General features: G+C 42.8%; 1 protein-coding gene and 1 long non-coding RNA gene across 2 annotated transcripts in view; both read left to right on the top strand.

Annotated features, from left to right (window-relative positions):
- The window catches only part of LOC128676907 (uncharacterized), a 51,556-nt gene extending 50,008 nt beyond the window's left edge, over positions 1–1,548 (top strand). Inside the window, exons 3-4 of the long non-coding RNA XR_008405474.2 lie at positions 437–503; positions 1,059–1,548. This is a non-coding gene — a long non-coding RNA (uncharacterized LOC128676907). The remainder of the gene's footprint in view (positions 1–436; positions 504–1,058) is intronic.
- Positions 1,549–10,725: 9,177 nt separating this feature from the next.
- LOC128677158 (fibroin heavy chain) lies at positions 10,726–24,776 on the top strand. The gene is made up of 2 exons (XM_053757808.1): positions 10,726–10,845; positions 11,567–24,776. Exons 1-2 carry the CDS (start codon positions 10,804–10,806, stop codon positions 24,695–24,697), a joined length of 13,173 nt encoding a protein of 4,390 aa, XP_053613783.1. The 5' UTR covers positions 10,726–10,803; the 3' UTR covers positions 24,698–24,776.
- The last annotated feature ends 2,456 nt before the right edge of the window (positions 24,777–27,232 follow it).

The following is a 27,232-nucleotide window of genomic DNA, read 5'->3' as shown; positions in this document are numbered from 1 at the left end:
TAATTAGCTTTTTCGTTGTGAGATTTTGTTGATTTATATTTTTTCTCTTACTGTTCCATGGACCAATGGCGAAGTAGAGACGTTATACACTATCATCGTGGGTTCGAATCCCGCGGGAAATTGGCTTGGTCTAGTACGAATCCAGTAACTGTAATTTATACTAAATTGTCATCATCAGTCAGTGCTATGTATGATACAGTCAATACCTTTCAACTTGCATTCATTAATTAAAAACACTTTTAGTTTACATTTCCTTTACGGACATATTGTTATTACTCAATTTAATTAGTCAATAAAAATAAATTTAAGTAAATGAAAATAAAAAAAGTTTATTGTTGTCAGTGAGATCTTATTGCATTCAACGTGTGACAGAAAATTGAAGAAAATTGTAAAGGGACATACAAAAATACATAGGTACATACTAATTCATTTTCAGATTCTTCTTGGAAAGCCAATGTTCTAAGAAACAAGACTGCGTGGCAGACAGTCGATGACGAATAGACGTGAGTTATAGCGGTGACGTGTAGTGCCCTAGTATAGCTTCCTCTTGTCTTCAAATCCTCCCTAGGATGTCGTATGAGGCGACTAAGGGACACATAGCCTAACCTATAAGCCCATTAGGAGTTAAACGTGACCTAAGGGTTTCACAACTCTTGGCTCTGTCTAACCCGTAAGGGAAAAAGTCGAGATAATTATCTGTGTAATGATTTCAGAAAAAACACAGTAGGTTACTCATGATTATAATAATGTCATACAGTTAAAACATGACCAGACCACCTAAATTCAACATTTATATTGGCATTGCTATACATGGTATATACATATAATTAATTTGGATATTAAAAATGTATAGTATGTATTTGAGTCAAAAAAATTAACCTGCACAATATTAAAAAATAAAACGAAAACTCACCACAACAACTTCAGCATTGGATTCCAAAAGTTATCCAACAAAAAAAAATACACTATAAAGCACCTTTTTCAGACCATACGTTTCACATCACAATATTGCACTATAAATAATCTACATTTAAAAATAAAACATTAATATTTTTCAGATTTGGAACTGTCAAATTTGAATTTGGCGGGCGAATGCGCCAGTCGGCCCGCGCGGCGCGGCTGTCGACAAGGAACTCGGGACAGGGACGTCTTGAGGGCCAAAAGACGTTACGTTAGACCCTTCGATCCCCTTCGTTTATTTTGAACGGTGATAATGGTTTGTTGCTTTCTAGTGGCCGTTTGATTTAATTCCTGTTGATTGAAAAGGAATAAAGACTGAAAAAAAATTGTATGAATTTAGCCTTTGTGTGAATTAATGATTATTATAATAGTACCTATTACCAAAATATATAATTATATATACCTACCTATAATGTTATTTTATTTAGGTTATATTATAACTCTTCCTCAGTATTACTATTATAAACAAAACCTAATTAAAACTTTAATTTGTTTATTTAAACATGACAATTTAAATTTAGAAGTGTGACAAAATGGGTGTGTGTAATAGTGAAGTGAACTCACTGTACTGTTTAATTATTACTACTCAACAGCTAACTTATATATAAAACAATTGTAAACATATGTCTGAATTTCTCGAAAAAGGCGACGGTCTCAATCAGCTGAGCTACAAACTGCATCAAAATCATTGTGAATTAGCTTTTACAGTGTATAGTAATAAAGTCCACGTATTTCCAGGTACTCGTACTCGACATAAAAAGGTTTATTTTGGAGGGTGGCTTTCTTCGCGATCACTAATATTGTTCCCAAACATAAAGACGATTATTACGCCAGAGACAAACTAAGGATACGAGTAAAATTGTTGATAACAATATTTATTTTAAAAAATAGGTTTTAAGTAGGTTTACATTCTCTCAGAATCATTTTCATTATTAAAGCCTTAAGTTTTTTTTTTATTAACAGACTTTCTGAAACAGTTTACTGGCAATCATCAATAAAAGCTTGCATGTCTTCGTGCCATGACACATTTAACTATTTTGAGGCTGTCGCCGATGTTCTCTGGCTGTGCTCCTGGTCTCAGGATGGGAACTGCAAAGAAAAAATAAATGTCAGAATTTTACTGGGCGATAATTTTATCCATAATTAAATTAAGATAAAATAAAAGGAAAAATAAAGGAAGAAACTTTTATTTTTCTTTAAATTTATCATTTTATAGTACAAGAGATTATAAAAAGAATATAGAACCTTATCGCATTAAAATATATTTTTGCACCCACATAGCATTCTCTGCTCCTCCACCTAATTGTGCCTTTAAATACAGTATTTTTTGCAATAAAGTTTCAAATAAACAAATAAAATCTATCGTCTCAAAGCTTTCTAATATTTGGCCAATATTTCAAAACGCTTAGATAGACAATATATTTTAATCTCGAAATTCCGACATTCACCGCCAGTAGGTACCTAAACTAAATATGTTTAACACCCTCAATTTTAATTAATCTTTTGTTTTTATTCATTGTTCCCAATCCGTCCCTGGAGTACTAAGTATTGCACGGTGACTTATTTCCAACGGTCATATTGTAGCGCGCCGCAATACAAACTGCGGCCCGCACACGTTTGGATTAACTTAGTAGACAGTTGAGCTAACATGATCGTTTTGTTTCTCTCTATCGTGTCGTTTTGTTTTTTGTTTGTACTCTTTATCTATCGTTATTATTAAAATGTGAAACAGGTACAGTCAACAGCACATCAAGTTACCCTGCATGAACCTCTACAGCGCAGTAATAGCGGCGAGTTTGCAATAAATTTGGGTGGTTGATGTGCTGTAGACTGTACCTATTTAAAATGTCTTCTCTATCAATTTTAGTTAAGTATTATGGATTCTATAAGGCATTATTATTATTGTTTTCTTTTATCTATGATTATAACGTTTACCTATGATCCAATTGTCAGAATATTTTTCTTTTGCAATTAACATTAAAATTAATTTTATTTAAGCAATAATCAATTAAGTAGACGTCAACATTTAGCTAAGTCATCCTCAAGATTTTAAAAATTAATATTTTAAATCGTAAATACATACGTAACTCTCGAAATAATATTTTTACGACCCGCAGTTGAGAAGACTAGAATATTTTAAAGTACGACGACGGTGGGCACGTGGCGAACGTTATGCTGTTCGTAATTTAAAAAATTAAAAAGAAAAGACAAGCATTTGAGCAGAACGAAGGTCACTCTAACGTACTTTTGAATATATTTGTAGCCAGCTTATATATGTTGTTTATGATCAAGCTAATGAGTATTATATAATAAACTTATAATATCTAGTTCTTTAAATCTTTTTAATTTATGTCAAGGAAGCAAGTATAATGTATTCTATCTCATAGATCTACACAATTTAAGTGACAAAATTTATTGAACGTGTAACAAAATAGATTTATCCGTTTGGGAGCTACTATGATACCTACAGATATACAGTCTGAAGAAATGAAATGAGGGTGCTGTCTCCTGTTGGCTGGCAACGGTGGGTGTTTATCAGCCAATCTACCATCTACCCAATCTACCAGTTTCTATTTGGTATTGCAATGGCAAAAAAAAATTTGTTCGACAAAAATTCTTACTTTCTTGACTAACTTTACATCAACAAGCTTCAAATTTATATAGCAACCGTTTGATTGCGTCTGGGGTTTAAAAAAGTTTGTTTCTCTTTACCGGTAATCGTTATCAGATCATGTTCAACCGACACCTGGGCAGTGCCATATGCATTGCACCTCAGTCGGAACGACTCACGCTTGGCACACGACCGGAAACCTCTAATTTCTTCGGTAATGTCTCCACAATACTTCTTTTGTATTTTCAACTCTAACAATATTCCTTTAAAAAAGAAATTTTGTTAACCCTGGTCTAATTGCTAGGTCACTCAAATTTGAATCTTAAAGTTAAGGAAATAAAGTTTAATTTCAGTTATTTTTATGGCACGAGTCTTGCACGCGCCGTCATAGTACTTGCGTCTAAGAAAACAGGATGTCTTATATTGAGGGTGACAACCCTATTCCAAGACGTTATGCTAAACAAAGTATTATTATTAAAATAATTGGCTTGGCTATTTAATCAAGTGATTGACCGTTGAAATTTTAAATTTCAAAAATAATAGGTATTGTTACAAACTTTTAGCATATACCACCATTTAACCAGCACGTACTTAAGGAATTTCCGATTTTCAAATTCCTACTTACGAAAACCTTTCTTAGATACTATAGGTATCACAGTAGTGGTATCATATATAGAGTTAATGTATAGTATCAATTCATAGCGACTCGTAGGGATATCATCTCTGATAAGAAATGAATTTTCAATTATATTATTCGTTAGCAAGGTTATGACAAATAAGATAAAATAAATTACCTTCATTCAATAAGTACCTAGGTACATCATGAATCTCAAAAATAGGAAAATATAATCTAACGGCTTTATGTCCTGTACCATAACCACACGTGACCACACGCAATCAAAAGCGGCCGGCAGACACTACAATTTAAAAGATCTTTACTGTGATCGATGGACTTTAAACCATATCCAGCAAATTTGCCATACTTGTCCGACCAACCAATTAAAGTGACTAAGTTATCCACAAAGTTCTAGATCGTTCTGATACCGTCTAAGTGTCCAGTAACTTTCTAAGCCTATTTGTCCGATCCAAGTTAACGTCTCAAGTTGGTCACTTGAATTTGAAACTTACCCCAATGATTGCAAATTAGGTTAAACACTTGCAGTTGCTTTATTAGGATTTGATTTAACTTGATGATATAGAAAGTTTTAGTTGGTGAATGAATTTACAGATTTAGTATTACACAATCTGCGCCTACGCCTCGGGCCTCCACTACTGTGAGAATTTTGAGATAAAAATATACGTACGATACCAAGTTATAAGTTGCAATTATAAACGTAAATATTAGGAGTACGAGTACAACTATAGGTATAAACACCAACAGGAGAACATGCACGCATGAACAACCTGTGACATTCAAGAGGATACTTTAAAGAACTCCTCGCCCTTGTCATTCGTCCAGGGGAGTAGAAGTAAATCTAATTAAGTATATGAATTCTCCGAATGAATCAGTAGTGAATGGATGTGAAAGGCATAGCGTTAGGAATCACACGAAAGTCTCCATTTAGCATCTTAGAAATTCTGTGCTAAATGGTATGCGACACGCTCTATCATGTCACACAATAACTCTTTAAACACCCTCAAAGAAAAGCCTGTCAAATTAAAGGCAACATGTGTTGATTGTCTCCATCAGTCAGCTTGTCACACTTGTTCCTCGAGGCCTCATTAAACGGAGCCAACATATGGCTTATAAATTTAAATGGCCGATGAAGACGTTTGAAAATTTGATTACAAAAAAAGCGTGCTGGAATAGGCCAACTGTCTATGATTGCTTTATTATCTGTGATATTAACCTTCGTCACGTCATCCATTTCAGATGACAAATGTATTTTCCGTACACATGTATGTTTACTTTAACGATTCGGATCGCTTATCAATTAAAATATATTATTATTATTAGATAACATTTAATACATTTTTAACACACACGTAATCTTATTCAGCTCTGGGGGCTGACTGCGTCAAAACATACATCAAATAAACTCATGTTGGTTTTTCTGTTCTTCTTTCGAAATGCAATAAGGAGGTTTTAAAATGTAATGAAGGAGTATCAATAGTACCCTCCTTGAATCATTATCATTACATAGATAAGGTAAAACAAGGTCGCCTCTCGCTGTTGGTCTGTCATTGTGTACGCTTTTAGATATTTAAAACTTCGCAACGGATTTTGATGCTGTTTTTTTTATTTTTTTTATTTAATAGTACGTATTAAATTTTATAATATCTATTGATTGGTCCTAAAAAAAATTGAACAACATTTTATTATATTTTATTAGAGGAAGTTATATAGTTAAATGCTAATCAGTGGCTTAATTGACGTCTTTGGAGAAAAGGCTGCGGTGAAGATTGTTGTGCCGCTTCTTCTTCACCTGCGGTTTGGAAGTTGACAGTAGAATTAGTTTAAGTATTTTTTTGACGTCAATAAGTAAATATACTATTACTTATTGCGTCAAATTACTAAAACTTCCTAAATTTTGAATTTAAACTAAAATTAGGTACAGCAATACTTGAAAAAAAAAACAGTTGAAAAAAAACTCATTAAACAGACCTAATATAACAATTAAGAAATCACACGTAATTATAACAGAACTTTGTATCCGGGTTTGCTTAAGTTGCAATAAATCTCTGTGCAATTAATTAAGGCCACACTTTGAGAAGCCGACCAAATAGGGGTCCTCTTTACGAGGAAGGTTACGATGTTTGTGAACCTCTCCAAACATACGGACAAACATATCTTACCTGGATTAAATAAATATTAACTATTCTTTGTATTAACTTTTCTCAGAGGGTTGACTTAATTTGAATCTTTTTTTTTTACTTTCTCTTTATTCTGCACTAGCTTTTTCCCGAGACTCCGTACTTCCCGTTCCCATCAGGGAATATAAGATAGGTAGAAAGTCATCTCTTAGTGATACACTACATTCCCCAAGAAATCATATATACATATTATTACTTGAATAAATTAAAGGGACTTAGCAAGCACTTTTTTATTTAATGTTGCTGAAGTTTCAATGACCTTGCAGTCGCTGCGGTTGGTGTTGTGTGGCTTGAGTATTTACATATTGGAGTGTACGTGGTGGTGTATGAAGTTCCTGAACTTAATTAAGTGTCATAAACATTAAAAATATTGTTGATATGAATATATTGATGTTTATCAGACATTGCTTTCATCTGTTATTAGTGTTTATTAATTAAGCTCTTCTGAAAGACCCATTATATTGATATATTTCATTTGGAAGCCCAATAACAGCATCACATGTATAATTCCGTATAATCTCCTGTTTATTCTTAGAATTGCGCTTTGTGAAGAATATAGGTACGAACAAAAGTAGAAAAAGTTAACGCCGGCTCTACACTATCGCGAAAAAGTTAGCCGAACTTTTACGGATTCGGCATACATTGCTGGTTTGTCATTAGGGTAAATAAAAGCACTAGTACTAATTACGTAATGTTCATGCATTCACATCGCCATTTGTCTGAGTTCGACGACAGTATGGAGCCGGCATAAGGGCTATGAATTGACGCTATACAATTATTTACAAATTTTTATACAAATATCCATAACACTTTGCATCGGGGTTCACAAATTACACTTTCACTTGCGTATTAAGTATGTTTTATAAAAACATTTTTTTTTGCCGAATAGGGGTTACTAACAAACAAAAAATAATTATTTTTAACGATGCCTCCTACGGTAGGAGGTCGATCGAACAATGGATACAAATTGACAAATCATCGACTAATCGGGAACAGTTGGCAATCCGTTGTAGATAAAAAAATTACGTGGGTGGTGTTTTTTTTTCGTTTGTTCTACCGTTATTTGAGGTATAGTCACTTGCAGCAAAATTTATTTAAGTTATATATTTTTACTGAGCTAGTTAATGCCGGCTCCGCTCTATCGCCCAACCAGTCTGCAAAACTTTGGTGGTTTGTTTCAAAACTCTGTTTCGATTCATTTTTATATGTAAGTATAAACCTTCGGGAATAAATTATCTAATTAACAGTGATTACTGCATCAAAATCCATTGCGTGCGTTAAAAGAAGAAAGTTCTGAAACAGACAGACAACAGGGCGACTTTGTTTTATACTATGTGGTGATTTAAATCCATAGATGAAAGTCGCCATCCAGATAAGTAACCGATAATGCAACCTTATAAGCTAGCAAACTTGAGCAAACAAGAAACGTATCAACGAAGAAAGCAAAGGGGATCTTCGTACCAATCAGTTGATGAAATCTACAGCCCTCATACAAAGATAATAGGTAACCTTTAAGTTAAGTGACAAACAGCTATAAAGAAGTGATAACTTAGTCTTAATCTTCGTATATACTCGTCACGAAATAAAAAGAAAACAGAAGCTAAAATAGCTTCTATTTTCTGTTTATTTCGTGGCACAAAGATCAAATTTTCATCTGGTAAAACACCAATTTGTTAATATTATCTGTTGCCTGTACCTCCGCCCGCGGAAGTCTAGACCTAAGATCATTAACTAGATTAAAGTTGTATCAAAATCAAGCCAGAGGCTTCGTCTTGAAAATGTGACATAAAGACAGAAACTTCAGCATTTATAATATTAGTATGGATTGAAGTATGGACTTTTAAGGGTAAAGACTACTGACAAAAGAAAATTGGACTCCTAGAGAAATGGAAGAACTCACTCTTAGGGCTAATAATATCTATTCCCAAAGTCACTCCTGTTCTGTGTGCTATTTTTATATCTGTGATTTCGTATATATTATGTAGATACACATGTATAAGGTCATGTTTGTGAATGCTGCCCAATAAGACCAATTCTAAAAAAATAATGCACTTGCATAAATATTCACTTCTATATTTTCCATATTTTTAGACCTACCTATATTAACGAAAGGGATAGACTCATTTGCATGTGAATTTCTTTAGGGAACAATGACATAAACGAAAGTTATATTGATAAATATCAATCGGCTTGTTTTATTATTTCAAGATTTTGATACCTACCAGATTGAAAACCTCAATGTGATATCAAAATCTTGAAATGTTAAAATAAGTAGATCTTGTCCCGCTATAGGAATATTATTGTAATGTAGATAATGACGTCTACCGATACAAATAATCAAGAGTAAATTTATTCGACAAAAATTATGGCATTGTTAAAGCTCGATCAAGTGCGTAAAATCATACATATGTATTGTATGGTAGTAGTCAATATATATTGTTCTTATTGTAAATACGTCTCAATATAGCAATCAACGATATATATACAGCTGTATACACATACTATTAATTCTTTTCTGACAATAATTGCGCGCAAGAACAATATAGAAAATATTGCATTATTTGAAAACAAATATACAATGACTCTTCAAGGTTAAATGGTTTTATATTTATTTAATTCTTTGACGATAAGCTGCTCAAATATAATTATTTTGAAACTAATTATATTAAAGAGAAGAACGTAGAGTCAACTATCGATTGATTCCTTGAACCATGAAGAGACATTGTTTATTTTTCACACTAGCATAGTAGGCAAACGAGCATGTGGGTAACCGGATGGTAAGCAAACACCGCAGCCCATGGACACCAGTGGGCTTAGCGTGGGTTTGCATTTCAAGTGAGACGCAGCGAACCAATCACATTGCGACATTGTGACGCAACGACAACCACACAGCAATGTGATTGGTTCGCTGCGTCTCACTTCGAATCGATTCGATGGTGAAATGCGAACCCGAACTTCGACCACAGCTACTCGGTACGGGTCACCGACGCGTTTTGAGACCCCAAATATCGAACCTAATTACTGATGGGATTGTAACTAAAAGCAATGTTAATTAGGGGGTTTAGGTTATAGAAACTGTACGCCTCACGCCGTTGTCTTTGGATGGAGGAGCCACTTCTACATTGACGTAACTTTGGTTGATGTACAAATTCCAGTATTTGTGTTATCTACAAAATCACTTCCATCTTGTACTAAAGGGTGGGATAAGTTTCTTTTTAAAATCAGAAGTGGCTCCTCGATCCATATGTATAAGAATTCTAGTATCGGAGGCTCTTTAGGTCGCTGAGCCAGCGAAGTAACGAAGTAAAACTGATAAACATCATGTTATCACGTTATTATCCAGTCCTATTGTACATTCAAATTGTTTATTGCCATTCTTATTGTACAGCCAACAGCAAATCAACCTACCCAAATTCATTGCAAACTCGCCGCTATTACCGTGCAATAAAAGTTCATGCAGGATAACTTGATGTGCTGTTTACTGTACATCAGTTTTTAGCCACCAACATTTTATTCCTAGTCTTACACCAATGAGCGGGCTACGCCCTGTCGCACGCGTTCCGATATTTGTATATATTGTACCAAAATGAAATCTAAAAGATTATAAAACCCGTAAAATAAACAACGTTAGCTAGTTATCTGCGATGTTGCAACAATTATATTATTTGACTAGCTGTTGCTTGGGGCTTGGCTCCCGTGGGAATTTTGAAATAAAATATAGCTAATAGCAATCTTGGAAAATGTACCTTTATAATGGTGAAATAATTTTTAAAATCGGTTCGGTAGTTTCGGAGATTATATATCGAGAGGCCCGCCTCAAACATACAAACTCCCAAAGTCACAAACTCACAAACGCTTAAATACCTCTTTATAATAACAGTATAGAATAATTTAATAATATCTATTTTAACGATGACTGCCAAATATTTTATTTAGATTGATATACAAACACTCTTGGCACGAGTAGGATTTCAACTTGAAACCTTTAGACCGGTTGTATAGCGGACTCACTTTGCGGTCTAACTTTAAATCTGGTAGATAGGTTTTATCGCGATATATTGCTTAGAATCCAGGATATTGATAATAATAAGTTATTAGCAAACAGGAAACAAACGCGGGCGAAACTGCGGGCAAAAGCTATTTGGTTATATAACTGGCATGTACCGAAAACGTCAGCACGAAATACGTAAACATCGTTTTGTCAACATCTGGAATCACAATAACTTAATCAAGATCCAATTGTTACATATTGTTCAGAATTACAAGGCGATTGCTATATTGTTTCAAATAAATAGTAATTTTAATAATTCAATATTTGCATTAGTTTCGACGATGCTTCTGTTAGGTTTAATCGAGTATAAAATGATCGGGAAGTTTAGTTGAAATCATCAGTTCGGTTCCAACTCTCAAAAAAGAAAATGAGAGTCACAACCTTCGTGATCTTGTGCTGTGCTCTGCAGGTAAGGAACATTCCTCACTTTTTCTTTCGATTTAAATTCTACATTGTAAGTTGTACTAAAATTTGTATTACAAATGGAGCATAATTTTAGTTAGACATAATCTGATTTCCCTGTTAAACAGTGTATTTGCCCTCTTGTAGCCCCGTGCGTGTATTCAATTCATACAGTGACTGCACCGACTACAGATATAGAGCATAGCCAATACCGGGATATATTTTATTGCAATCTGTATAAACCTTTTAGGAGCTATCTCAATGGAGCAGTGCCGTCGAGGAGTTCCCTCGTTTAAGGCAGCTGTCCATGACCTTATGTTCAATTCTTAATGTACATAGATTAATACTTTCCCCAAAAATTCACCCCATCAATTATAGGTGGAACTGATTTTATATTTGTATGATATACATAGAGAGACATGGCGCATGAGACATGTAATAATTTTTACATCTGTATTATTGTACATATGTTTGATTAATAAATTGATTGATTAATTAAATAATCAATCAAGTTGATATGATAAAGGATTAAGTTTTAAGTTTAAAAGTTAAGTTTAAGTTAATCGATAACTTCTGTGTAGTTACTGAAATCGTTGGGTACGTTGGTCTTTTAAAGTACTCTAATGATATACAGAAATATAAAGACACCAAAGGAAGTAAAGAAGTTTCATTACACTTTATCACAATTTACCATTGTAATAAATGAATACTTACTAATTTGTTCACAGTATGCCGCTGCAGACCTCTTCGGGGACAGTTTACTCGCGGGAAACGCCCGCGAAGTGAGTGAAAGCACAACAGATAACTTCACAACAGATGGAAATGGAAATGTAACCGAAGTGAAAACAACCCACAAAGAATATCGAAGACACGGCGATGTTCCTAACAACATATCAGGCGAAGACAAACTTGTGAGGACCTTCGTCATCGAAACCGATGCTTCAGGAAACGAAGTAATTTATGAAGAAGATGTTGTTATCCATAAAGTGCCAGGAACCAGTGCGACAACAAAAACAACAACTGGAAGAAGGCAACTCGGAGGCCTAGGAGGATCATCAGGTTCAGCTGCAGCATCTAGCGCAAGTGCCAGCAGACCAACTGTCATTGAAAAAAATGCATCATCAGCTACAGTAGCCGCATCATCAAGCGCGTCAGGACCAAACGGACAAAACGGACCAGGACCAATTGGCTCATCACCTTCATCACCCGCTTCGTCTAGTGCTGCAGGATTGAACGGAGCTTATGGACCATACGGACCAAACGGTCTATATGGACCAAACGGAGTTTATGGACCAAACGGAGCTTCAGCTGCATCCGCAAGCGCTGCAGGAGCAAACGGACTTAACGGAGCAAACGGATCATCAGCTTCATCAGCTGCTGCCTCTAGCGCAAGCGGAAGCGGACCAGTCGTTGTAATTGAAGAGAACAGTTCATCAGTTGCAGCTGCCGCATCATCTAACGCTGCAGGATCTAACGGAGCTTATGGACCATACGGACCAAACGGAGCATCAGCCGCATCCGCAAGCGCTGCAGGAGCAAACGGACTGAACGGACTTAACGGCGCTTCAGCTGCATCCGCAAGCGCTGCAGGAGCAAACGGACTGAATGGGCTTAACGGAGCTTCAGCTGCATCCGTAAGCGCTGCAGGAGTAAACGGACTGACCAGACTTAACGGAGCAAACGGACTGAACGGGCTTAACGGAGCAAACGGATCATCAGCTTCATTAGGAAGTTCTGCTGTATCTGGAGCAAGCAGTAGCGGACCAGCAGTTATCATTGAAAGACGCCAAGGACCTAATGCATCCGGATCAGCTGCAGCATTTAGCACCTCTGGACTAAACGGACCATATGTACCAATCGGATCATCAGCTTCGTCAGCTGCAGCATCTAGTGCGAGCGGAAATGGACCAGTCATTATCATTGAAGAGGACAGTTCAACTGTAGCTGCCACAACATCCAGCGCTGCTGGATCAAACGGAGCTTATGGACCTTACGGACCAAACGGAGCTTCAGCTGCATCCGCGGGCGTTGCGGGAGCAAACGGACTTAACGGAGCAAATGTACTGAACGGACTTAACGGAGCAAACGGACTGAACGGACTTAACGGAGCATATGGACCAAACGGATTATCAGCTTCATCAGCTGCTGCATCTAGCGCAAGCGGACCAGTCGTCATCATTGAAGAGGACAGTTCATCAGCTGCAGCAGCCGCATCATCTAGTGCTGCAGGATTAAACGGAGCTTATGGACCAAACGGTCTATACGGACCAAACGGACTTAACGGACTAAATGGAGCTTCAGCTGCATCTGCAAGCGCTGCAGGAGCAAACGGACTTAACGGACTTAACGGAGCAAACGGATCATCAGCTTCATCAGCTGCTGCCTCTAGCGCAAACGGAAGCGGACCAGTCGTTGTAATTGAAGAGAACAGTTCATCAGTTGCAGCTGCCGCATCATCTAACGCTGCAGGATCTAACGGAGCTTATGGACCATACGGACCAAACGGAGCATCAGCCGCATCCGCAAGCGCTGCAGGAGCAAACGGACTGAACGGACTGAACGGACTTAACGGCGCTTCAGCTGCATCCGCAAGCGCTGCAGGAGCAAACGGACTGAGCGGACTTAACGGAGCTTCAGCTGCATCCGCAAGCGCTGCAGGAGCAAACGGACTGAATGGACTTAACGGAGCTTCAGCTGCATCCGCAAACGCTGCAGGAGCAAACGGACTGAACGGACTTAACGGACCAAACGGATCATCAGCTTCATCAGCTGCTGCATCTGGCGCAAGCGGACCAGTCGTCATCATTGAAGAGAATAGTTCATCAGCTGCAGCAGCCGCATCATCTAATGCTGCAAGATTAAACGGAGCTTATGGACCTTACGGACCAAACGGAGCTTCAGCTGCATCCGCGGGCGTTGCGGGAGCAAACGGACTTAACGGAGCAAATGTACTGAACGGACTTAACGGAGCAAACGGACTGAACGGACTTAACGGAGCATATGGACCAAACGGATTATCAGCTTCATCAGCTGCTGCATCTAGCGCAAGCGGACCAGTCGTCATCATTGAAGAGGACAGTTCATCAGCTGCAGCAGCCGCATCATCTAGTGCTGCAGGATTAAACGGAGCTTATGGACCAAACGGTCTATACGGACCAAACGGACTTAACGGACTAAATGGAGCTTCAGCTGCATCTGCAAGCGCTGCAGGAGCAAACGGACTTAACGGACTTAACGGAGCAAACGGATCATCAGCTTCATCAGCTGCTGCCTCTAGCGCAAACGGAAGCGGACCAGTCGTTGTAATTGAAGAGAACAGTTCATCAGTTGCAGCTGCCGCATCATCTAACGCTGCAGGATCTAACGGAGCTTATGGACCATACGGACCAAACGGAGCATCAGCCGCATCCGCAAGCGCTGCAGGAGCAAACGGACTGAACGGACTGAACGGACTTAATGGCGCTTCAGCTGCATCCGCAAGCGCTGCAGGAGCAAACGGACTGAGCGGACTTAACGGAGCTTCAGCTGCATCCGCAAGCGCTGCAGGAGCAAACGGACTGAATGGACTTAACGGAGCTTCAGCTGCATCCGCAAACGCTGCAGGAGCAAACGGTCTGAACGGACTTAACGGACCAAACGGATCATCAGCTTCATCAGCTGCTGCATCTAGCGCAAGCGGACCAGTCGTCATCATTGAAGAGAATAGTTCATCAGCTGCAGCAGCCGCATCATCTAATGCTGCAGGATTAAACGGACCATACGGACCAAACGGTCTATACGGACCAAACGGACTTAACGGACTTAACGGAGCTTCAGCTGCATCCGCAAGCGCTGCAGGAGCAAACGGACAGAACGGACTTAACGGAGCTTCAGCTGCATCCGCAAGCGCTGCAGGACCAAACGGACTGAACGGACTTAACGGAGCTTCAGCTGCATCCGCAAACGCTGCAGGAGCAAACGGACTGAACGGACTTAACGGACTTAACGGACCAAACGGATCATCAGCTTCATCAGCTGCTGCATCTAGCGCAAGCGGACCAGTCGTCATCATTGAAGAGAATAGTTCATCAGCTGCAGCAGCCGCATCATCTAATGCTGCAAGATTAAACGGAGCTTATGGACCATACGGACCAAACGGAGCATCAGCCGCATCCGCAAGCGCTGCAGGAGCAAACGGACTGAACGGACTTAACGGCGCTTCAGCTGCATCCGCAAGCGCTGCAGGAGCAAACGGACTGAGCGGACTTAACGGAGCTTCAGCTGCATCCGCAAGCGCTGCAGGAGCAAACGGACTGAATGGACTTAACGGAGCTTCAGCTGCATCCGCAAACGCTGCAGGAGCAAACGGTCTGAACGGACTTAACGGACCAAACGGATCATCAGCTTCATCAGCTGCTGCATCTAGCGCAAGCGGACCAGTCGTCATCATTGAAGAGAATAGTTCATCAGCTGCAGCAGCCGCATCATCTAATGCTGCAGGATTAAACGGAGCTTATGGACCATACGGACCAAACGGTCTATACGGACCAAACGGACTTAACGGACTTAACGGAGCTTCAGCTGCATCCGCAAACGCTGCAGGAGCAAACGGACTGAACGGACTTAACGGACCAAACGGATCATCAGCTTCATCAGCTGCTGCATCTGGCGCAAGCGGACCAGTCGTCATCATTGAAGAGAATAGTTCATCAGCTGCAGCAGCCGCATCATCTAATGCTGCAAGATTAAACGGAGCTTATGGACCATACGGACCAAACGGAGCATCAGCCGCATCCGCAAGCGCTGCAGGAGCAAACGGACTGAACGGACTTAACGGCGTTTCAGCTGCATCCGCAAGCACTGCAGGAGCAAACGGACTGAGCGGACTTAACGGAGCTTCAGCTGCATCCGCAAACGCTGCAGGAGCAAACGGACTGAACGGACTTAACGGACCAAACGGATCATCAGCTTCATCAGCTGCTGCATCTAGCGCAAGCGGACCAGTCGTCATCATTGAAGAGAATAGTTCATCAGCTGCAGCAGCCGCATCATCTAACGCTGCAAGATTAAACGGAGCTTATGGACCATACGGACCAAACGGTCTATACGGACCAAACGGACTTAACGGACTTAACGGAGCTTCAGCTGCATCCGCAAGCGCTGCAGGAGCAAACGGACAGAACGGACTTAACGGAGCTTCAGCTGCTTCCGCAAGCGCTGCAGGAGCAAACGGACTGAACGGACTTAACGGACCAAACGGATTATCAGCATCATCAGCTACTGCCTCCAGCGCAAGCGGACCAGTCATCATCATTGAAGAGAATAGTTCATCAGCCACATCTAATGCTGCAGGAATAAACGGAGCTTATGGACCATACGGACCAAACGGAGCTGCAGCTGCATCCGCAAGCGCTGCAGGAGCAAACGTACTGAATGGACTGAACGGAGCTTCAGCTGCATCTTCAAGCGCTGCAGGAGCAAACGGTCTGAACGGACTTAACGGAGCAAACGGATCATCAGCTTCATCAGCTGCTGCATCTAGCGCAAGCGGACCAGTCATCATCATTGAAGAGAATAGTTCATCAGCCACATCTAATGCTGCAGGAATAAACGGAGCTTATGGACCATACGGACCAAACGGAGCTACAGCTGCATCCGCAAGCGCTGCAGGAGCAAATGGACTGAACGGACTTAACGGAGCTTCAGCTGCATCCGCAAGCGCTGCAGGAGCAAACGGACTGAATGGACTTAACGGAGCTTCAGCTGCATCCGCAAACGCTGCAGGAGCAAACGGTCTGAACGGACTTAACGGACAAAACGGATCATCAGCTTCATCAGCTGCTGCATCTAGCGCAAGCGGACCAGTCGTCATCATTGAAGAGAATAGTTCATCAGCTGCAGCAGCCGCATCATCTAATGCTGCAGGATTAAACGGAGCTTATGGACCATACGGACCAAACGGTCTATACGGACCAAACGGACTTAACGGACTTAATGGCGCTTCCGCTGCATCCGCTAGCGCTGCAGGAGCAAATGGACTGAGCGGACTTAACGGAGCAAACGGATCATCAGCTTCATCAGCTGCTGCCTCTGGCGCAAGTGGACCAGTCGTCATCATTGAAGAGAATAGTTCATCCGCTGCAACAGCACCATCATCTAGTGCTGCAGGGTTAAACGGAGCTTATGGACCATACGGACCAAACGGTCTATACGGACCAAACGGTCTATACGGACCAAACGGACTTAACGGACTTAATGGAGCTTCAGCTGCATCTGCAAGCGCTGCAGGAGCAAACGGACTGAACGGACTTAACGGAGCAAACGGATCATCAGCTTCATCAGCTGCTGCCTCTAGCGCAAGCGGAAGCGGACCAGTCGTTGTAATTGAAGAGAACAGTTCATCAGTTGCAGCTGCCGCATCATCTAACGCTTCAGGATCTAACGGAGCTTATGGACCATACGGACCAAACGGAGCATCAGCCGCATCCGCAAGCGCTGCAGGAGCAAACGGACTGAGCGGACTTAACGGAGCTTCAGCTGCATCTGCAAGCGCTGCAGGAGCAAACGGACTGAATGGACTTAACGGAGCTTCAGTTGCATCCGCAAACGCTGCAGGAGCAAACGGTCTGAACGGACTTAACGGACCAAACGGATCATCAGCTTCATCAGCTGCTGCATCTAGCGCAAGCGGACCAGTCGTCATCATTGAAGAGAATAGTTCATCAGCTGCAGCAGCCGCATCATCTAATGCTGCAGGATTAAACGGAGCTTATGGACCATACGGACCAAACGGTCTATACGGACCAAACGGACTTAACGGACTTAACGGAGCTTCAGCTGCATCCGCAAGCGCTGCAGGAGCAAACGGACAGAACGGACTTAACGGAGCTTCATCTGCATCCGCAAGCGCTGCAGGAGCAAACGGACTGAATGGACTGAACGGAGCTTCAGCTGCATCTTCAAGCGCTGCAGGAGCAAACGGTCTGAACGGACTTAAAGGACCAAACGGATCATCAGCTTCATCAGCTGCTGCATCTAGCGCAAGCGGACCAGTCATCATCATTGAAGAGAATAGTTCATCAGCCACATCTAATGCTGCAGGAATAAACGGAGCTTATGGACCATACGGACCAAACGGTATATACGGACCAAACGGACTTAACGGACTTAACGGAGCAAACGGATCATCAGCTTCATCAGCAAGCTCTGCTGCATCTGGAGCAGGCGGTAGCGGACCAGTCGTCATCATTGAAGAGAATAGTTCATCAGCTGCAACAGCCGCATCATCTAATGCTGCAGGATTAAACGGAGCTTATGGACCTTACGGACCAAACGGCGCTTCAGTTGCATCCGCGGGCGCTGTAGGAGCAAACGGACTGAACGGACTTAACGGAGCTTCAGCTGCATCCGCAAGCGCTGCAGGAGCAAACGGACTAAATGGACTTAACGGAGCTTCAGCTGCATCCGCAAACGCTGCAGGAGCAAACGGTCTGAACGGACTTAACGGACCAAACGGATCATCAGCTTCATCAGCTGCTGCATCTAGCGCAAGCGGACCAGTCATCATCATTGAAGAGAATAGTTCATCAGCCACATCTAATGCTGCAGGAATAAACGGAGCTTATGGACCATACGGACCAAACGGAGCTACAGCTGCATCCGCAAGCGCTGCAGGAGCAAATGGACTGAACGGACTTAACGGAGCTTCAGCTGCATCCGCAAGCGCTGCAGGAGCAAACGGACTGAATGGACTTAACGGAGCTTCAGCTGCATCCGCAAACGCTGTAGGAGCAAACGGTCTGAACGGACTTAACGGACCAAACGGATCATCAGCTTCATCAGCTGCTGCATCTAGCGCAAGCGGACCAGTCGTCATCATTGAAGAGAATAGTTCATCAGCTGCAGCAGCCGCATCATCTAATGCTGCAGGATTAAACGGAGCTTATGGACCATACGGACCAAACGGTATATACGGACCAAACGGACTTAACGGACTTAACGGAGCAAACGGATCATCAGCTTCATCAGCAAGCTCTGCTGCATCTGGAGCAGGCGGTAGCGGACCAGTCGTCATCATTGAAGAGAATAGTTCATCAGCTGCAACAGCCGCATCATCTAATGCTGCAGGATTAAACGGAGCTTATGGACCTTACGGACCAAACGGCGCTTCAGTTGCATCCGCGGGCGCTGTAGGAGCAAACGGACTGAACGGACTTAACGGAGCTTCAGCTGCATCCGCAAGCGCTGCAGGAGCAAACGGACTGAATGGACTTAACGGAGCTTCAGCTGCATCCGCAAACGCTGCAGGAGCAAACGGTCTGAACGGACTTAACGGACCAAACGGATCATCAGCTTCATCAGCTGCTGCATCTAGCGCAAGCGGACCAGTCATCATCATTGAAGAGAATAGTTCATCAGCCACATCTAATGCTGCAGGAATAAACGGAGCTTATGGACCATACGGACCAAACGGAGCTACAGCTGCATCCGCAAGCGCTGCAGGAGCAAATGGACTGAACGGACTTAACGGAGCTTCAGCTGCATCCGCAAGCGCTGCAGGAGCAAACGGACTGAATGGACTTAACGGAGCTTCAGCTGCATCCGCAAACGCTGCAGGAGCAAACGGTCTGAACGGACTTAACGGACCAAACGGATCATCAGCTTCATCAGCTGCTGCATCTAGCGCAAGCGGACCAGTCGTCATCATTGAAGAGAATAGTTCATCCGCTGCAACAGCAGCATCATCTAGTGCTGCAGGGTTAAACGGAGCTTATGGACCATACGGACCAAACGGTCTATACGGACCAAACGGTCTATACGGACCAAACGGACTTAATGGAGCTTCAGCTGCATCTGCAAGCGCTGCAGGAGCAAACGGACTGAGCGGACTTAACGGAGCAAACGGATCATCAGCTTCATCAGCTGCTGCCTCTGGCGCAAGCGGACCAGTCGTCATCATTGAAGAGAATAGTTCATCAGCTGCAGCAGCCGCATCATCTAATGCTGCCGGATTAAACGGAGCTTATGGACCTTACGGACCAAACGGCGCTTCAGTTGCATCCGCGGGCGCTGTTGGAGCAAACGGACTGAACGGACTTAACGGAGCTTCAGCTGCATCCGCAAGCGCTGCAGGAGCAAATGGACTGAACGGACTTAACGGAGCTTCAGCTGCATCCGCAAGCGCTGCAGGAGCAAACGGACTGAATGGACTTAACGGAGCTTCAGCTGCATCCGCAAACGCTGCAGGAGCAAACGGTCTGAACGGACTTAACGGACCAAACGGATCATCAGCTTCATCAGCTGCTGCCTCTGGCGCAAGTGGACCGGTCGTCATCATTGAAGAGAATAGTTCATCCGCTGCAACAGCAGCATCATCTAGTGCTGCAGGATTAAACGGAGCTTATGGACCATACGGACCAAACGGTCTATACGGACCAAACGGACTTAATGGAGCTTCAGCTGCATCCGCAAGCGCTGCAGGAGCAAACGGACTGAGCGGACTTAACGGAGCAAACGGATCATCAGCTTCATCAGCTGCTGCATCTAGCGCAAGCGGACCAGTCGTCATCATTGAAGAGAATAGTTCATCACCTGCAGCAGCCGCATCACCTAATGCTGCAGGATTAAACGGAGCTTATGGACCATACGGACCGAACGGTCTATACGGACCAAACGGACTTAACGGACTTAATGGAGCTTCCGCTGCATCCGCTAGCGCTGCAGGAGCAAATGGACTGAGCGGACTTAACGGATCAAACGGATCATCAGCTTCATCAGCTGCTGCCTCTGGCGCAAGCGGACCAGTCGTCATCATTGAAGAGAATAGTTCATCAGCTGCAGCAGCCGCATCATCTAATGCTGCAGGATTAAACGGAGCTTATGGACCATACGGACCAAACGGACTTAACGGACTTAATGGAGCTTCCGCTGCATCCGCTAGCGCTGCAGGAGCAAATGGACTGAGCGGACTTAACGGAGCAAACGGATCATCAGCTTCATCAGCTTCATCATCTGCTGCCTCTGGCGCAAGTGGACCAGTCGTCATCATTGAAGAGAATAGTTCATCCGCTGCAGCAGCAGCATCATCTAGTGCTACAGGATTAAACGGAGCTTATGGACCATACGGACCAAACGGTCTATACGGACCAAACGGACTTAACGGACTTAATGGAGCTTCAGCTGCATCCGCAAGCGCTGCAGGAGCAAACGGACTGAGCGGACTTAACGGAGCTTCCGCTGCATCCGCTAGCGCTGCAGGAGCAAATGGACTGAGCGGACTTAACGGAGCAAACGGATCATCAGCTTCATCAGCTGCTGCATCTAGCGCAAGCGGACCAGTCGTCATCATTGAAGAGAATAGTTCATCACCTGCAGCAGCCGCATCACCTAATGCTGCAGGATTAAACGGAGCTTATGGACCATACGGACCGAACGGTCTATACGGACCAAACGGACTTAACGGACTTAATGGAGCTTCCGCTGCATCCGCTAGCGCTGCAGGAGCAAATGGACTGAGCGGACTTAACGGATCAAACGGATCATCAGCTTCATCAGCTGCTGCCTCTAGCGCAAGCGGAAGCGGATCAGTCGTTGTAATTGAAGAGAACAGTTCATCAGTTGCAGCTGCCGCATCATCTAACGCTGCAGGATCTAACGGAGCTTATGGACCTTACGGACCAAACGGTGCTTCAGTTGCATCCGTGGGCGCTGTAGGAGCAAACGGACTGAACGGACTTAACGGAGCTTCAGCTGCATCCGCAAGCGCTGCAGGAGCAAACGGACTGAATGGACTTAACGGAGCTTCAGCTGCATCCGCAAACGCTGCAGGAGCAAACGGTCTGAACGGACTTAACGGACCAAACGGATCATCAGCTTCATCAGCTGCTGCCTCTGGCGCAAGCGGACCAGTCGTCATCATTGAAGAGAATAGTTCATCAGCTGCAGCAGCCGCATCATCTAATGCTGCAGGATTAAACGGAGCTTATGGACCTTACGGACCAAACGGCGCTTCAGTTGCATCCGTGGGCGCTGTAGGAGCAAACGGACTGAACGGAGCTTCAGCTGCATCCGCAAGCGCTGCAGGAGCAAACGGACTGAATGGACTTAACGGAGCTTCAGCTGCATCCGCAAACGCTGCAGGAGCAAACGGTCTGAACGGACTTAACGGAGCTTCAGCTGCATCCGTAAGCGCTGCAGGAGCAAACGGACTGAATGGACTTAACGGAGCTTCAGTTGCATCCGCAAACGCTGCAGGAGCAAACGGTCTGAACGGACTTAACGGACCAAACGGATCATCAGCTTCATCAGCTGCTGCCTCTGGCGCAAGCGGACCAATCGTCATCATTGAAGAGAATAGTTCATCAGCTGCAGCAGCCGCATCATCTAATGCTGCAGGATTAAACGGAGCTTATGGACCTTACGGACCAAACGGCGCTTCAGTAGCATCCGCAAACGCTGCAGGAGCAAACGGTCTGAACGGACTTAACGGACCAAACGGATCATCAGCTTCATCAGCTGCTGCATCTAGTGCAAGCGGACTGAATGGACTTAACGGAGCTTCAGCTGCATCCGCAAACGCTGCAGGAGCAAATGGACTGAGCGGACTTAGTGCAAGCGGACCAGTCGTCATCATTGAAGAGAATAGTTCATCAGCTGCAGCAGCCGCATCATCTAATGCTGCAGGATTAAACGGAGCTTATGGACCATACGGACCAAACGGTCTATACGGACCAAACGGACTTAACGGACTTAATGGAGCTTCCGCTGCATCCGCTAGCGCTGCAGGAGCAAATGGACTGAGCGGACTTAACGGAGCAAACGGATCATCAGCTTCATCAGCTGCTGCCTCTGGCGCAAGTGGACCAGTCGTCATCATTGAAGAGAATACTTCATCCGCTGCAGCAGCAGCATCATCTAGTGCTGCAGGATTAAACGGAGCTTATGGACCATACGGACCAAACGGTCTATACGGACCAAACGTACTTAACGGACTTAATGGAGCTTCAGCTGCATCCGCAAGCGCTGCAGGATCAAACGGACTGAGCGGACTTAACGGAGCTTCCGCTGCATCCGCTAGCGCTGCAGGAGCAAATGGACTGAGCGGACTTAACGGAGCAAACGGATCATCAGCTTCATCAGCTGCTGCCTCTGGCGCAAGCGGACCAGTCGTCATCATTGAAGAGAATAGTTCATCAGCTGCAGCAGCCGCATCATCTAATGCTGCAGGATTAAACGGAGCTTATGGACCTTACGGACCAAACGGCGTTTCAGTTGCATCCGCGGGCGCTGTAGGAGCAAACGGACTGAACGGACTTAACGGAGCTTCAGCTGCATCCGCAAGCGCTGCAGGAGCAAACGGACTGAATGGACTTAACGGAGCTTCAGCTGCATCCGCAAACGCTGCAGGAGCAAACGGTCTGAACGGACTTAACGGACCAAACGGATCATCAGCTTCATCAGCTGCTGCATCTAGCGCAAGCGGACCAGTCGTCATCATTGAAGAGAATAGTTCATCACCTGCAGCAGCCGCATCACCTAATGCTGCAGGATTAAACGGAGCTTATGGACCATACGGACCGAACGGTCTATACGGACCAAACGGACTTAACGGACTTAATGGAGCTTCCGCTGCATCCGCTAGCGCTGCAGGAGCAAATGGACTGAGCGGACTTAACGGATCAAACGGATCATCAGCTTCATTAGCTGCTGCCTCTGGCGCAAGTGGACCAGTCGTCATCATTGAAGAGAATAGTTCATCAGCTGCAGCAGCCGCATCATCTAATGCTGCAGGATTAAACGGAGCTTATGGACCTTACGGACCAAACGGCGCTTCAGTTGCATCCGTGGGCGCTGTAGGAGCAAACGGACTGAACGGACTTAACGGAGCTTCAGCTGCATCCGCGGGCGCTGTAGGAGCAAACGGACTCAACGGTGCTTCAGTTGCATCCGCGGGCGCTGTAGGAGCAAACGGACTCAACGGAGCTTCAGCTGCATCCGCAAGCGCTGCAGGAGCAAACGGACTGAACGGACTTAACGGACCAAACGGATCATCAGCTTCATCAGCTGCTGCATCTAGCGCAAGCGGACCAGTCGTCATCATTGAAGAGAATAATTCATCAGCTGCAACAGCCACATCTAATGCTGCAGGATTAAACGGAGCTTATGGACCATACGGACCAAACGGAGCTACAGCTGCATCCGCAAGCGCTGCAGGAGCAAATGGACTGAATGGACTGAACGGAGCTTCAGCTGCATCTTCAAGCGCTGCAGGTGCAAACGGACTGAACGGACTTAACGGACCAAACGGAGCTTCAGCTGCATCCGCAAGCGCTGCAGGAGCAAACGGACTGAACGGACTGAACGCACTTAACGGAGCAAACGGATCATCAGCTGCATCTAGCGCAAGCGGACCAGTCGTCATCATTGAAGAGGACAGTTCATCAGCTGCAGCAGCCGCATCATCTAGCTCCTCAGGACCAAATGGACCAAGAGGACCATACGGACCAGGTGCCGCATCTGCTGCATTAGCTAGCTCGGCAGCAGGAAACGTCGCAAGCAATAGTCCGGTTATTATCATTGAAGAGAAGAGTTCTTCATCTGCCGTAGCTTCAAGTGCTGTTGCTCCAGCACCAGTGACCCCAGCACCAGCGGACTATATCTATGCACCAAGTCCAAGCCCTAGCTCTAGCTTAGCTGCAATCTCCTCTGCCCCAGGACCAGTTGTTATCGTTGAAGAAAGAGGATCATCTGCTTCAGCTTCATCCAGCTCTTCAAGCTCAGCCCCATATGGAGTACCAGGAGTCAGAGTTCCATGCCGTCTCACACGTAGACAATTTGTCGTTAAGATTGGCTCAAGACGCCAACCTTGCCTTATTTGCTAAGTCAACTTTTTTTCAATGTGTTTAGTTTGATTTTTCTGGATACATCTTTTATTGTATTTCAATAAATTCTGGCAGTTTATATTTTGTTTCATTGTATAGTTTATTAAGTATAATATTACAAGAGAAACTATATAAGTACCTGCTATAATTTTGGAAAAATAAAGTAGGTAGTTACTTTAGGCCCTATGTAGTAGTAACCAGATCACAAACAAGAGCTGGTGCCAACTGCCCTTATGGGTGTGATGAAATTAATGACATTTTCTTATAAGGGCATTTTTATTTTTAAGATAAATTATACACATTGCATTTTGAGCTGTTCCATAAATTTTATTAATTATTTTACTAGATGTTGCCTGGTACTTCACTACGGATAATGTACCTTTCTAATAGTAAAAGAATTTTTGAAATCAGTTCAGTTTGAAATCAGTCATCATCATCGCCTCAAACATACAAACTCACAAACACTTACCTGTTTATAATAATAGTATAAATTCTAGAATGCTTCACAAATTAATTAGATAATATATTTTAATTTATCACAATGGGCAAATTAATCAATGTATAATTAGATCCAGATTGATGATTCTAGGTTGTAACAGCAAAGGATATGGGACAAATTTTTTAACAACTACTTAAAATTTCAATCTTAATTTATGTGTCTTACTTCATAAATGGTCAAGTTTCACAAGATGGTAGGTAGCTTTCACAAAGCTACACAATTTTAAATTTTTTTGACATGAAAAAGTAGTAGGTACCATCATCAAGAACCAGCATTAAATTTATTCATAGATTGAATACTGAAAACTACTGCTGGCATATTATATTAATTTAATTATTTAAAACCATTTTAAAACTTATTTGGGTAACCAATACAAACTGTAAATAATAAATGAATGCAAATACCCATTTAGATGGACTCAAATTCTCAATCGGGCAACATTTAATTTTGTAATTATCAAAACATTTAATATTGTTATAACTTTTTTGTAATTAAGTACTTCTGCCTCAAAAGACCAACCTAACAAACATTCTCACTGAAGGCCTAAACTGTTAACCCATCCCAACTAATATTATAAATGTGAATTGTTTGTTTGTTACCTCTTCACACATTATCTACTAGACCGATTGTCATGAAATTTGGTAGATTGGTAGAAAATAGCCTGGAATAACACATAGGGCACTTTTTATCCCGAAATTCCCACGGAAGCAAAGCAGCTACTTCATAATACACACAAGCTACAATGTAAAACTGTTAACAATCATTTAAGAGGAATAAAAATCGGCCCAGTCGATTGGCTGCTAAAATGCCACGGACAGATATACAGACACACAGACACATTACTTCCACTGACGACGTCGCTTCGCCCACTTGAATTTCCTACGGGAGAAAAACTTTTAGAGATGAAAGGTAACATTTTATGTCTTTCTCCGTATACCTTCTCCCAACTGTGTAAATAATCAAATGAGAAGAGGACATTAGTTAATTACCTAGATAGATAAAGCTTAAAGACAAAATGAGGAAACTCATTTTTGTATTTTTAATAGTTACCTACAGGCCTACCAATTTATTGTCACGAAATTAAAATTATGGGAAAATCTTGCCTATTTCACTGATAAGTGATGATCATCAGCACCAAACCAACATATCTATTAATTCACTCTTTGAACTATATCATTATTTTCACCCACCACACACCCAAATTCATTCGCATTTATTATTGTCCCGAATCTTTAATTATTTTGTGGATTTGTGTACGAAAAGGCGAAAATTGCTAAAATTCACTTTTTTTAAAACAATGACAACAGTTCAAGAGTTCAAACAAAAGTTAAAGTTAACTAACAAACTACCTAACCCACAAAATTTTCTTTTCCCTCCAATTTCGAATTCAACTTTTAATTTTGACAGTTGACAATGACATAGAAGTAATAAGGGTTGCCGTGTGGTTTTTAGTTGCGGTACTGAAATAAAATTGTGATACCAAAACAATAAAAAAATTGCGGAATTGTCGATATTCATCTGCGATCCTAACTAGCTGAAATTATTAGCACGAATGAGTTTGAGTAAATCTATAAATAGCTCTGTTAGGTATTTATTTTCATATGTACGCTAGTCAAAATTCTTCATTCTCATGCCGAGTTCACACTATAATGGACCAGTTTGCTGAACTTGGCGGATTCTCATAGCATTGTAGAGTGGTGTTAGAGTGTGATGATGAGTAGAGTCAATGTGGTAGAGTAGAGTGAAACAAACTACTTAGGTAGGTACGGAACGTTCTGTACATGCATTCGCGTCGACATCTAACTGAGGTGGTAGTATGTACGTTCATTATGCAATTTGTATTGCCGGCAACACACTATCGCCGAACTAGTACAAACGCCGACCCGATTGCATGAACATTGCGTAAAGAAAAACCAGCAATGTATGCCGAATCCGTCAAAGTTCGGCGACCTGGTTCGCGATAGGTGTGGTGTGATAAGGCATAAGAAAGGTTTTATTTACCGTAATGAAAAACCAGAAATGTAGTTCGCGAAATG

Source organism: Plodia interpunctella, chromosome 17, assembly GCF_027563975.2.
Source record: "Plodia interpunctella isolate USDA-ARS_2022_Savannah chromosome 17, ilPloInte3.2, whole genome shotgun sequence".
NCBI classification, from domain to species: domain Eukaryota; kingdom Metazoa; phylum Arthropoda; class Insecta; order Lepidoptera; family Pyralidae; genus Plodia; species Plodia interpunctella.
Note: the sequence above shows the minus strand (reverse complement) of the source record. Positions and strands in the feature narration are given on the sequence as shown.

Coding starts and splice junctions, on each gene's coding strand:
- LOC128677158 (XM_053757808.1), top strand. CDS start 10,804: ATGAGAGTCACAACCTTCGTGATCTTGTGCTGTGCTCTGCAG. Junction 10,846..11,566: donor TCTTGTGCTGTGCTCTGCAG/GTAAGGAACATT, acceptor ATTTGTTCACAG/TATGCCGCTGCAGACCTCTT.